Source organism: Pempheris klunzingeri, chromosome 4 (genome assembly GCF_042242105.1).
Source record: "Pempheris klunzingeri isolate RE-2024b chromosome 4, fPemKlu1.hap1, whole genome shotgun sequence".
Taxonomy (NCBI): Eukaryota; Metazoa; Chordata; class Actinopteri; order Acropomatiformes; family Pempheridae; genus Pempheris; species Pempheris klunzingeri.
The window spans coordinates 24484058-24498908 of NC_092015.1; the positions used below are offsets into that span (position 1 = coordinate 24484058).

The window sequence follows — 14851 nt, forward strand, 5'->3', positions numbered from 1 at the left end:
ATTCTTATTTCCTGTGTATGATTTCTCAGAAGAAACACTGATAATATACTACGGTAAATATAAAATAATCATGTCAGTCTTTTTTTATTTCAGGTGAAGGCAACAGATGCAGACCCTGGAGTTTTCGGTCACATTATCTATTCCTTTATCAATGATGTGGGCAAGGACCAATTTAGCATTGATGCAAGCGGCCATATCACCACTGTAGAGAAGCTTGATCGTGAGGACCCAGCCAATAAGGACATTATTCTGACAGTAGCAGCCCAAGACTCAGGTGGACGTGTCTCTTACTGTACCGTACAAGTTACTCTGTTGGACGATAATGATAATGTACCTCGATTCCGTGCCACAGAGTACCGAGCTTCAGTCAAATCTGATGTGGCTAAAGGTTTTTTAGTTACGCAGATTCAAGCCTATGATCCTGATGATGGAACTAATGCTAAAGTGACGTATTCACTTTACAGTGAGGCACACGTTCCTGTGGTTGACATTTTGGAGATAGATCCAGACAATGGTTGGATGGTGACTAAAGGCAGCTTCAGCCACTTAAGGAACTCTGTATTATCTTTTTTTGTGAAAGCTGTGGATGGAGGAAATCCAGTTCGGCACTCTTTAGTGTCTGTTTACATCCATGTTCTTTCTCCCGATGCTTTCATTCCTTCCTTCAGCCAACATCAATACTTATTTAGCTTGCCAGAGGACACCCCCATAGGTTCAGCTACAGGGACTGTTCGCCTCAACACTCCTCCTGGATATGCCTCACTCCCTGCCACCTTTACCCTGGTCAATGGAGAGACTGGAGAAAACAATCAGGATGGCGTGTTTGTAGTGGAAAAAGATACAGGTGTGATCAAACTTGACAAGCCCTTGGACCGTGAAGTAATCAAAGAATACTTCTTCAGAGTCACTGCTACTGTGCAACAGGTTAAGCTGGATTCTGTGATTTATGTTGATGTTGAAATCAAAGTGTTGGATTTAAATGACAACAAACCAGGCTTTGAGGCCAACGCCTATGAGGCCACAGTTATGGAGGGAATGTCAGTTGGAACCAGAATCATTCAAGTCCAAGCAATAGACCCAGACTCAGGGGCCAATGGTCAGGTAACATACAGTCTTGGGACATTAATCCAGTCAGAGGGGGATTCAGACACACTGGCTGGCACCTTCAGCATTGACAGCAACACAGGGTGGATTTCCACACGCAAGGACCTAGACCATGAGACCAATCCATCCTACACATTTACAGTGGTGGCCTCAGACCTTGGGGAAACACTTTCTCTTTCTAGTTCCACCACTGTGACTGTAGCAGTGTCAGACATCAATGACAACCCACCCAGGTTTCTGGAGCATCACTACATTGGTTCAATTCAGGAGAGTGACCCACCGGGTGAGGTGGTGGCTGTGCTGAACACCCGAGATGATGACAGCTCTGCCGTTAACCGACAAGTCAGCTACCACATCACTGGTGAGTACTACTGTACAAGTCCTTGCAAGTTTATCACAGACAAGAGTATTAATTATGGACAAGAGAAAAACCTGGATTCTGTCTTTCCACAATATCGATGCATATTTGTGTATAATTTTATTAGGGAAAGATTGTTATGACAAGTAAGCCATAGTTGAGTTGGCCCATCTGTCAGCAAGATGAGGAGGGGGGGTGCACAGCAAACAACCATAATAATAGAAACTATATTATTAACATGACTAATAATGACCATGATGATAGTGAATGACATGACAATAATGAATATATGAATAATAATAACGTGACTAATAATAATAATATAGTAATTGTAAAAAATAGTAAACGATCCATAGCAGTGATCCATGGAAGCTAGAGAAATGCAGCCAGGCAAACTGGGACCATGATCCACAGGAGCGTAAGAGATGGGAAAAGCACAAAAAGGATGATACCAAGTTAGCAACAGACTTTGGGACATGGAGCATAGAGATGGAGAGGAACTAGAGGAGAGATTGCAGTCTAAGCCTATAGCAGCATAACAAGTGGCTTGTCTAAGGCCTGAGCCAGCCCTAACTATAAGCTTTATCAAAAAGGAACATTTTAAGCCTATTCTTACATTTAGAGAGGATATCTGATTTCTGAACCCAAACTGGAAGAAGATCGCATAGGAGGGGAGCTTGCTGGTTGAAAGCTCTGCATCCCACACTACTTTTGAGGACTTTAGGAACCACAAGTAGGCCTGCATTCTGGGAGCGCAGTGCTCTAGTGGGTTAGTATGGCACTATGAGCTCTTTAAGATATGATGGAGCCTGGCCATTAAGAGCCTTGTAGGAGGAGAAGAGGGGTTTTGAATTCTAGTCCGGGTTTTACCGGGAGCCAGTGCAGAGAAGCTAGTATGGGAGAAATATGATCTCTTCTCCTTGTTCTCGTCAGTACAGTACAGTCTACTACAGTCTACAGAGAGTCTTTACAGACTTATTGGGGCAACCTAATATTAAGGAATTGCAATAATCCAAACTCCAAGTGACAAATGCATGCACTCATTTTTCAGCATCATTCATAGACAGGATAGGCCTGATTTTAGCAGTGTTAGATGCAAAAGGGCAGTCCTGGAAATTTGTTTTATGTGGGAGTTAAAGGACAAATCCTGATCAAAGGACTCCCCCAGATGCCTTACACTGGATTTAAGGCCAGAGTAATGTCATCCAGAGTAGCTATATTTGTAGAAAATGTGTTAAGAGCTAAGCACAAAAACTTCACTTGAGTTTAGCAGCAGAAATTACTGGTCATCCAAGACTTTATGTCCTTAAGGCAGACTTGGAGTTTAGTCAGTGACTGAATTCATCTGGCTTTATTGATAAGTATAATTGGGTATCATCTGCATAACAATGGAAATTAATGTAGTGTTTCCTGATGATATTACCCAGAGGAAGCACATATAAGGTGAATAAAATTGGTCCAAACACTGAACTTTGTGGAACTCCATGTCTAACTTTAGTGTGGACAGAGAACTCATTGTTAACATGTACAAACTAAAATCAGTCTGATAAACCAGCGTAATGTGGATACTTTTTTGCCAATTGGTCTTCCAGGATAGGATGTGATGATCAATGGTATAAAATGCAGCACTCAGATCTAACAAGACAAGTACAGAGAGAAGTCTTCTGTCTGATGCTATAAGTGGGTTGTTTGTAACCTTGACCAGTGCTGTCTCTGTGCTATAGTGTGCTCTAAAATCCTCAAATAGATTATTGGTATTTAGAGAATTACACAGCTGATGATTTCTCATGGATCTTGGAGAGAAAGCAAAGGTTGGAATTAGGTCTATAGTTAGCTAATACACCTGAATCAACAGTACACTTTTTCAGAAGAGATTTAATTACAGCTACTTTAAAGTACTGACGTACATAGCCTGTTAGTACAGACTGGTTGATCATATCCAGAAGAGATGTTTTAATTAAGGGTAGGACTTCCATTAGTAGTCCAGTAGGGATGGGGTCTAAGAGACAAGCTGACAGTTTGGATTAGGAAATCACTGAAGCCAATTCACAAGGAACAATTGGAGAAAAGCAGTCCAAATGCACATCAGGCCCAACTGTTTTCATGGTTCCTAAGTTTAAGGTTGAATCAGAGCATGTTGTGGGCAGGAAGTGAGGAATTTTACCATTAAAGAAGCTTATGGCGTCAGCACTACTGAATTCTAAAGGAATACAAGGATCAATAGAGTTCTGTTCAAGACCAAGGTTCAATGAAATATGCCAGACCAAGGGTGTGGTTAAAACAGTGAGTGGGTTAATTTACACCTTGAGAGGAGCCAGTTAAATCCAATAGAGGAACACAGTGGTAAGACCATCATTATCATTGTCCTCATGGCTATTAAAGTTGCCTACTATAATTACTTTATCTGTATTAAGGACTAAATTTGATAACACAATAACAAACAGAACTGGCTTTAGCATTTTCCAGGTTGGGTGTGAAAGACCAAGAACAAGGCTTTCAAATTAGTCCATTGTGTCTCCCTCTGTTTTGGCACTTTGGTATACTCAAGATAAGAGATGAAGGAAGTACCTAGATCTCGGCATGTGAAGTATTGTAAAACTACAAAAGCATTGGCATCAAAATATACTTAAAGTAGCAAAAGTAAAACAAACGTTTGTTTGTCTGACTTCCTGCCCCCCTCATCTGCTCTGTGCTGCTGCGTCAAAAATAGAGCAGGCGCATCTCTTTAGTGGGGCCGAACTGCTGCTGGGTTCCCGGTGGGTTTTCAGGCATTGACTGGAGTGGGGCCGATCAGCTCTAGCAGCTGCAGCACTGACGGAATGTGATGCAAATGCTGGCGATGGGATTTTGCCTTTAGCTCTGACTCCTTGTTCAATCCGTTGCAACGCCAGGAGTGCTTCCATTGTGTATACAACTTTCTCATAAACTGTAGTGAACATCGTTTATCAATATAAAAATATACATACGGCATACACTTCATAACCATTAACCACAAGAGTTACCGGGACATGCTGCCACATAGTACGGCGCATCATTCAAATGATGTAGAATTACTGATGTATTAATGTGTACATCACATTAACGCTGAAGCTGCTAAACATGGGATTCATTTTGATTAATTTATGTACCAAATCTGCTGGGTAGCCTCTGAATTTCCACCAGGGAATCAATAGTTCAATAGTTTTATCTGAAATCTGCAAAATAATCAGAAACTATGATAAATAATAGTAGATAGTGGCAGAAAATAATGAATGTAATAATCAATTAATGAAGTACCTCAAAATTTTACTTACTTACTTTTAAATGTAAGATACTTTCCACCACTGGTCAGTTTGCTGTAGTCAGCGTTGATGAGTGCATATCCTAACCACTGTGACCATCATGATTAAACATGGGGAGAGACATTGTACAGTAAGTGCATGGTTGAGTACATAATTTACAAATCTTATATCATTCCTTCCAAAGAGCATGTGCACACATAATAGCATTCCAAATCTTACTGAGAAAAACAAATTGAAATGTGAGCTGCTTCTACAGTACAGGTAGAGAAACATTAGGTAACAGAGATGTCTACAAAATGTGATCTTTCACATTTCCAAGAGAGAATCACTTGATGTTACTCAATATAAAAGTGCAGCAGAAACCCAGAAAGAGAATATTATCTTATCCGTCTGATTTGAACGTTGCAATGACTTTCTTACTTTTCACAGCATTATATATTGTCAATTTTTTTTATGGGCTCACCAGTCTCCCTTGAAGGTTTTACACCTTGATAGAAATCAGGAATTTTGGGAAACTCTCCAGGTTCTAACACCCTGCTACTCCCAAAGGCTTGTCTATGATTTTTTTTGTGTTTGCATGTTTCCATGTACATATTTCATAGAAAGAGATAACATCTGATCAATTGTAAATCAAGGTAAAACAAGATAACATACCTAGAGGGGAAAATAAGTACAGATAAATAAAGAATGTTACAATTATTTAAGAAAAATACAAATAGATGCTATACAATTACCAGGCAAAAATGACAGAGGTGTTGCCCCAACTGCCACAACTTAAAGAGAATAAGAGGGGTTCTCCATGATGGTTTAGATCTCCTGTCCGCCACGGTCTCCAGACTGTTGAGTTCCAACCCGACCACAAAGCTGGCCTTTCTTACCAGTGTGTTAAGTCTGTTGGCCTCACTAGCCTATTTTCCACCACCCCAGCACACTACTGCAAAGAACAGCGGTAAAAGATCTGCAGGAGCTTGTTGCACACACATTGAAGGATCTCACTGTGGAGTCTCCTGAGGAAGAATAGTCTGCTTTTTCCTTCCTGACGAGATTTTTTAAAATGATTTAGATCCCAAGGTACTTGTAGGTCTTGGGGTCCACTCTCTCCACTTTCCTTTCCTTGAAAATAAGTGGGAGAGAGGGCCTCCTGAGGGCCTCCCTCATGTGGTCCACCACCAGCTGTTTGGTTTTGCTGATATTGTGCCTCAGGTGAATGTAGACGCATGATTTGATGAAGGTCTATCAGTTCTGTGTACTCCTACATCTTTCTTGTCAAAAACTTTTGAGGGTGGCAGGAACCACAGTTGGAGGTGAAACCTCAGAGACTTAGCCATTCACTTACAAGTATTATGGCAGGCCAAGGAGAAGTCCAAGAGCATGGCTGTTACATTGCTTCCCTCCTTCTCCAGGTGTGAATGGGCCTTGTGTGTCAGGAAGGTATGCATGGGGACCTGTTGTCTTATTGATCGTAGTAGTCATCGATAAAGGTCTGGTCAGTCTGATAAATCCTTCACTGTGAGGGTAATCCCTCCAAAAAATGAGCTAAAGTATGCATAAGCTAAAGGTCAATGTAATGTAAAGAGTGAGAAAGTCTGCATTGGCAGGAGGATGTGATGGATGAATGGATGGATGGATAAGCCAAACACAGGGCTTTTAAGCAAAACCAAAACTAAAATGTAACTTACAAAACTCATACTTATTTAAACCCAAATCATCATCTTTTCCTGAAAATAACCAAATAGTTTTGAACAAAACTGTAACCTTTTCAGAATATCACAGATCTTTATTATGGTTATCATGATGACAAAGGTCTGGTAGGCCAGCGGCAAGGTAAGGAGCCAGTGTGTCTCATACAGATGTCAGTATTTGATAACCTTAGTATGACCAACATGTGGAGTGAAGGGACGAGTGGAAGAGTTACTCTGATGGTCTAATATTGCTGTAGAAGGGTACTTTGTTCATCGGTATCAGACACTGAAGGCATGACAAATGACTTGGGAATGAGAAAGAGTTGGATTACCTGTACAAATGCTCAGGAGATCTTTCCTTGACACTTCACAATCAACTGACATATTTGATAGTTTTTGAATGTATGCTACTGTAAAATTAAATCTACTATCTACAGTTTTGCTGTCTTAACACAAATGAACTACATCAGAGTGCTTCAAAGTAGATTGAGAATCACCCTGTCCAGCAGTCTTGGTTGACTTGTTTTTTTTGCCTGCATCATTTTGATTGACGGTTTCCCCACCAGCCTAAATGGATGACCATTAAATTAACTGTTTTTTTCGAATTATCCATCTGTCCCTCTATCTATGTCAAGATGACCTTCACCGTCTCCCTCTGCCACATCCTGACATTTTGCCAAATTGTTACCTTGTGTTACTGTGCTATAGTGCTATTATGCTCTAATCATTCTTGGTGCCTGCCTGTCAAATTCTCATTTTTGTTTTCTTGTTTTCAAGTGCACATTGAATTCAAAAACCAAAGCCTTGAAAAAACACCCATAAACAATGCATTTGGATTTTGTTAACTAATGTGTCAATGTAGACAGGCACAATAAATTTGCATGCTCTTTGATCAGTGTGAAGAGCTGTTAAACAGCCAGATGTCCAGTCCCAGGAACACGCAGACATATTCCTGCAGCATCATGTTCAACAGCAGGTCCCCAGCAGCCTTACAGCAGTTTAAATATGTGCAAGGTGGATTTCATTTGTACTTCACTGCCACCCACAGTTTGAGAGTTGCTCTAAGCTAACCTCTATTATATTTTCTGTTATCAATGATGTTGAAATGATTTATGATCATTTAAAATGTTATGTACAAAAACCATGAAAAATTCTATTAGTACAGTTATGTCTCTGTTAACTGCAGTGTGCTTAGCGCATGGCTTTATAACTTTTTTCATGCAATTACTTTATACTTCCTTCAGGCACAAAAGAGCGTCTTGCACTTTCACAGAATAGAATAGAAAACAACCACCAACCCAGTGATCATTTGCCAAAAGCTTAACCTTACTTACTTTAGCTAAACATCCCCATGAATTTAATCATCACCAAAAAAAGGAAAAAAGAAAATATTCACAAAAAAGTCATAATGATAAATGTAAGAAATTAAATGAAATTACTCCCGATGCTCAACACGCACCCCGACAGAAAGACCCCACCTTTGAGCCTTGTTCTTTCTGACGTTTCTTCCTTTTAAAGGAGAGTATTTCCTTGCCGCTGTTGCCTTATGCTTACTCATGTGGGGATTCTTGAATCCTTAATTTTGAATTCTCGGAGTGTAATTTAAGATTAGTGTTTATTCTCAAATTTGGGACTCTGGACCCTACATTTATAGAATATTTGGATGTTCCTTCAACCTTTGTCAATATAGCAATGCCAATTCATTTTTCTTTGTAATTTCCACTGTAATTGTGATGCATTTCCTAAAATATCCTTTCCTTTTTTCACATTGAAATGATTGATAGAGTAATATCACCACCCCTTGTATATACTGTAGACAGTGTCTTCTTCCACCTTAGTCTATGAGAGAGGACAAGACTGCTTGGATTAGAGATGGTTAGGTGAAGGATTATGCTTCTTTGACTTGACAGTCCACTTAAATGGGTCAGCAGCCACCCAGTGCTCTAATGAATTCTTTTTAAATTATGGTCCAATCTATATCCTCTGCTGCAACATTAATTTCCCTGTAATGCCCTCATTCAGCAGCCAATTATTCTAAATCAATTTGAAAAATCAATCTGACAGCAGCCAATCATGTTGCACAAACAGGGAGCTGTGTTTGTAAGTTCAAACCATCAGCCAGACAGCAGAGGGCTACATGCAACATATTCAGCTCAAAAAATGACAAATGATTGTAACAATATCAGGAATAACACTGACAAGTTTGGTTTTTAATGTTTAGAAGTTTATTTACACACATTTTATTGACAACACCTATTTTTGCAAAACAATTACTTTTGCCCCATTTGTGCAAACAAATGGAGTACTTCTTATTTAAACACTGACATAACAGTAACTTTAAATTTTGCTTGTGTAAAAAACGTTTTACTTTGATAAAGCCCTCTGTTTCATTAGCAGAGGAGTACAGAACTGCCATAATCAGCTAATTATGTGTGACATTTAAACTGCTGCTATGTTACAAGTGTTGCACATGTAACTTAATACAGTATTCTATTTGAATGCAATTTTTGGGGGAAATCAGTCACAAGGCCAAAACCATTTTCTTTACAGTTCCTGTATCTCAATAACTTTGTCTGTATGCATGCTTTCCAGGTGGGAACTATCGTGGTGTGTTTGCGCTGGGTCTGGTTCAGGGCGAATGGAAGATGTACGTGAAGTGGCCGCTGGACAGGGAGGAACGTGACCTCTACGTAATCAATGTCACTGCTAGTGATGGACTCTTTGTTTCCCAAGCAACGGTGGAGGTGACAGTGATAGACACCAATGACAACAGCCCCGTCTGTGACCAGGTGAAGAATAACACAGCATGTTGCTCTTTTTGAAGGACAGATCCAACTGTGACAGTGACTTTAATAGACATGCATTGTAGACCTATTTGATTTGGCCATCGTCAAAAGTTCACCAATGACAAGTTCATTGTGTAATTGCATTCCAGTGACTAAGTCTCTATTTCTTTGCTGTGCACATGTGTGTACATGTCTGTGTGTGTAAACATGTGTGTCTGCAGGCTGTGTACACTGCCTCCATTCCAGAGAATCTTCCACTCAATAGTGCGCTGCTGAGGGTTGGTGCAACAGATGCAGATGTGGGTATCAGTGCCTGGATCCAATACTCCTTACATGGTCCAGGATCCCAGGACTTTGTCATGGACCCAGACACCGGTATGGATGTGGCATAGTTTTGTAAATCAATCCAATATAGAGTGAAATTGGGGCAGGTCACACGTTTATAGCATTGCTTACACAGTTTGACACACTTTTATTCCTGTGGGTACGTGTGTGACACGAATGCACCTGTATGGCTCCATCTCTCAATGTTTCACATCTTGATTTCTAACCTGTCCAGGTGAAGTCACGTCGTCTGTGATTCTAGACCGTGAGACAACACCTAACTACTGGCTGGTTGCCCAAGCAACTGATGGTGGCGGGCAGTGGTGCCGTGCTGAGGTACAGCTGGTAGTGACTGATGTGAATGACAACCCCCCCATCTTCACCCAGTCACAGTACACCACCAGCGTGTATGAAGACACTGCCACCAAAGCCCTGCTCACCCGCATCCAGGCTATAGATCCAGATGAAGGTGATACTACTACTACTACTACTACTACTACTACTAGTATTACTACCTCTAGTGATGTTACCACTACTCCAAGTGGTGCTTGAAATGCTACTATACTTTTATTTCGAAGAAGCAATTCATAGAGAATAATACAAGGTGCATTCATTTAGAAGAACAGATCAGTGAAGATGATACAATTCATCAGTAGCCCAGAACAGAAGCAAAAGCAGATACAAAGACAAAAACACAAGATCAGATGAGAAAAGAGAGCAAATAAAGTAAGTTAAATAAAGTAAGTATTGTCAAAGCGGTCATGAAAACAACTCTGTGTGTCTTTGTAGTCTTGACTCAATTAAACATACAAATAGTGATAATCTCCTTGAAGACTGGCTGTGGCTCAGAAGTAGAGTGGGTCATCCCTCGATCAGGGGCACCCCCAGAAATTTTTCACAGTGGGGGGCAGTTAGGGCCAGTGAAAATCCTGAGGTGGCACACCAAAACCAAAAACAATAACGGAATTTCAAGAATAAAAGCTGTTGTAAGTATTGAGGCTAGTCAAAATCAATGTCAATATGAGAGTTAAGGAATCACGTACTCATATACTTTCTAATTTTACAGTTAACGTTACTTAGATGTACATGGACTAATACAGTACAAGCCTGTTTTATGTGTGTGTTGGTTTATTTATGAGTTAGGAAATTCATTGTTCTAATAGGGTAGTTATATTATACAGCTTTATTATTAGAGAGTACATTCATGTAATGAACTAAACAGTTACAGGGACCAAGTTTACTCAAGTTTAAAAGCACCACACAGAGGCCTTTGATTGTTTTCAGTACAGCTTTATTCTGCTGTAAACATGTAACAGACTATGTCCACAAAAGCATTGTCTTTGACAATAGACATTTTACCATAGCTCTGAGAGTATTCTAGCCATGCGTGCGCACTGTGCCAGTCTTTCTTGTAGCCTCGTCTTCTGTCCCCTTGAAGAGTACGAGGTGAGGTTGAGATGCTGCTGTTTGGGCCCTCTGATATTGACTGGGAAATATCTGTGATGAAACATGAGGAAAATAAGTTACTCTGAATTTAAAATAGCAGCAGCAAAACCAACAATAATAACATGAGTAGCCCGCCCCTGTCCATAGTAATCTCAGATTACAGTTGTATTATGGACCCACAGTCAGTTCTGTTCTGACTGTTCAAACTCATCTACCAGTAAACACGAATAAGAAGCTTTCTGTTGTTGCACCAGGATTCATAACTCAGTGTTGACACCTTGTTACCACGCGTTTATCCAGGTAAAGTTACTCTCTTGCCATTCATTTCCTCATGAGGGACCCTGTTCTAAGATCACCTGTTGGTCCAGCAGTAGGATGAACAGCTGTGTCCTGTCTGGCCTGCTGCCTTACTTCTTCCCTGTTCTCTGGACCTGTTGCTGCCTGAACCTGCTCCTCTGCACTACCCTGCTCTGTCTCTGTCCCTGTCTGTTCATGGGTTTGCTCGGCGGTGTTATCTTGGCCTGCATCATCACACATATGGAAGAGATGTCCGCAGACTTTCTCTTCATTGTCTGAAAATTGCCGTAGCATCACGGCACAGGTACTGGTGATCCGACGCTAGCGGTCCTCAACACAAGCTAATGAGATGCTCAGTAACGGAGAGCAGCCAGCATGTGGTTCAGCACAGACACAGTTTACCGAACACATACTATTTGTTCTAAAAGTAAGTACTGTTTGACTGACTTACCTGTTGGTAGTCTGGTTGTCTCAACAGCTGCCGTTGAAAATGGCTTCTACTGTCCGTCTCTGAGTTTGGGCAGCAGCTGCTGCAGTGCTGCCTTCACCTGCACTCGGACAGCGTAGTTACAATTTCCGAAATTTTCAAATGTGAACTTGACCTATCAGAACTGGGGGGGCCACTGGGGGAGCCAAGCATCTTTCAGGGGTGGCCGTGGCCCCCCCTGGCCCCCCCTTGACGGCGCCTCTGCCCTCGATTGGATGGTCGGCGGTTCGATCCCTGGCTCCATGTCAAACTGTCCTTGGGCAAGACACTGCATAGCATAGCTTCAGTGTGTGAATGTGTGGGAAGAATAGTCTCTTCCAACTTAGATTCCTGAATGAGGATGTAAAAGTGAATGAATGAATGATGTAAAAGCGCTTTGAGTTGGCGAAATGACGCCATGCAAATACAGACCATTTAACATCAATGAAAAGTAGCAGAAGTAGTTGTCTGAAGAGTGTGACTATCTAAATGTCTGTTACAAAATTTGTCAGAAGCAGCCATTATTGAATGATACAGTTTGACAATATAGCAAGCATTTGATGCAAGCATACTGAGGGCTGCATACATACATACCTCTTATGTTTACCTGACACTCCTCCTCTGGCTTTGCAGCAGGTCCGGGCCGTATGGTGGTCTACTCCCTGGCCGACTCTGCAGACAGCTCCTTCTCTATTGATAAGTCCTCAGGCATTGTGGTCCTAGAACGCATTCTGGACCGCGAGGTCCAGCCTGCTTATCAGATAACAGTCCATGCGTCTGACCAGGGATCACCGCTGCCCCTCTCCTCATTTGTCAACGTCACGATCACTGTGCTGGACATCAATGACAACCCACCTGTGTTTGAGCGCCGTGATCAGCTCGCAACAGTCCCAGAGGATGTGGGAGTAGGCACAGAGGTTCTGAGAGTTTATGCTGCTAGCAAGGACATTGGGACTAATGCTGAGATCACTTACAGTATCCGATCAGGCAACGAGCACGGGAAGTTCCACATCCATCCACTGACTGGTGAGTATGCTAACCTCATCTCTGCAAATATAACATGGTTCTTTCCATCACCCCCGTGTTTCATTGTAGCATGTCTTGCTTTCACACATAGGCTATATGTACTCCACACTGTCCAGTTGAAGATTAAATGTATTGCTCAGTGACAAATGAGCTCTGCTCCAGTCACACAACAGGAACATTCCACAGTTTGATTACTGCTCAAGCACCTTTAGTCACCATGAGTACAAAAAATATACAGTTTCAAACTGTAAATCTTTGTGAAAGGTGCTACTCATATTGACAAACCCACAGAAAAATATTACCAGCTCAGCAGTTACTCAGTGCTGTGGAGCATCTTAGCCTCTTTTATGTCAACAATCTGCAATTTCAATTTTCATCAGTCTCATTTTGTGCTGTAGCGAGCAGCTGTTTTCAATTAAAAAGCTGAAACCAGAGCTAAAGGGCCTCGTTTGTATTTCTATTTATTAATGTATTAATATTCATCAGGTAAACACAAATATTGGCGCTACTAACAAGCTATGAACAGGCCATACACTTGAAAGTGTCCCATGATACCACGAGAATGGTGAACTGGTGAAATTTGTTGTGTAGCATAGCATGTGTTACAGTATCATGTCAGTTGGGGGTGTCAGGCTTACACAAGCCTTGCACAGGAAAAGCCACTACAGCACAGTGGTTTGGAATGTAATATCACACCACACTGCCTCGAGATTGTTGAGATTGCACAGAACACTTAAAATATTTCTAACTCTCCTGCAGTGTTTTATTTAGTGGGCAAAAGACAGCTGCAGGTCAACACCATCAGGTAGTCTATCTTTTAAAATGCTGTAAACCAAAGAAAAAGCCCTGTGATCATAGTTTAACAAGGAAAAATATACTGTGCTGCTACAAGGGGAGGAGAGGGAGAGACGGCTGCTGCTCTTTCCCACAGTGGCTCAGAGTTTGATGGTGACTGTGACTCAGTTCAAGACTTGTGATGGCTGGTTCGAATTTCTTAAATATGGGATATTGTTTGTCCTACAGAAATACAGAAAAAAAACATTGTTTATTCACAGGGAATCTGCTAGTGTACATGAGAGTGAAAGAGACATACATTCACACGTCGTCTGTCTTTGATCAATCAGTACAGCTGTTATCAGTAACCCTTATTTTATGATGATGAAGTCCTCTGACAGGAATAACAATAGAATTTTGATTACCTTTTCAGTCAGCAGTGTCTGAACTTTGTTTTCACACATGGACAGCCTTTTTAAAAAAAATCTTATCAGAAGTAACCAGTTTATGTGGACAGCAGTACCCAACCCATCAAACTGTAAGAACATAGCGCATTGTTTTACTAATCGCCCATCAGTGTGACCTCACATGTAGTAGGGATGCCCAGTCCATGCAAAACAGACAAACACACTTAAATTCTTAGTTTGGGACTGATGCTGAAAATAGATACTACCCATTTTAAGCATTTTATTTCTAACAAAGTAAATGCAATACAAAGTCAATACACTAATATAGCCCACATTAGAGGTGAAGTTTCCAAAAACGTTTCCAGGCCCCATTACTTACTCTATACATGCCCACCAGATGCCCTCAGACTTTCCCTCCTGTCCCCATAACTTTCGTCCCCATCATAATATTTTAATTTAAATTCTACTCTTTATATCTTAAATATTTCTGTTTCCATTCTCTCCCCATCTTCCTCAGGTGCCATTTCAGTTGCCCACCCTCTGGACTATGAAATGTGCAGGGACTACTTCCTGACAGTGGAGGCTTGTGATGGCGGTACACCACCACTTAGTGCCATAACTACAGTAAACATAAATTTGACAGATGTCAATGACAATGCACCCATGTTTAGCCGTGACCTCTACACTGCAGTGGTGTCAGAGGACGCCACCATTGGAGAGTCTGTGGTCCAGGTAGGTTGTCTCTGTATGCATGTCATGCCTGAAGCTTTGTTAATGCTTGTACAAGACACCATGGCGTGTACCATGTGTGTGTATGCGTCCATGCTTGCCACGTCATATGTTGCAGCATTCTCCAATATGCCATAGACCAAACCAGTGCTCTTCTATACAGCTCCTCAT

General features: G+C 41.2%; 1 protein-coding gene across 1 annotated transcript in view; it reads left to right on the forward strand.

The window, feature by feature from the left end:
* Positions 1-14851, forward strand: part of LOC139199739 (protocadherin Fat 3-like) — a 130068-nt gene that overhangs the window by 81783 nt on the left and 33434 nt on the right. The window contains exons 11-16 of the mRNA XM_070828868.1: positions 94-1465; positions 9018-9214; positions 9433-9586; positions 9771-10004; positions 12381-12770; positions 14469-14683. Coding sequence (XP_070684969.1) covers positions 94-1465; positions 9018-9214; positions 9433-9586; positions 9771-10004; positions 12381-12770; positions 14469-14683 — 2562 coding nt within the window. The remainder of the gene's footprint in view (positions 1-93; positions 1466-9017; positions 9215-9432; positions 9587-9770; positions 10005-12380; positions 12771-14468; positions 14684-14851) is intronic.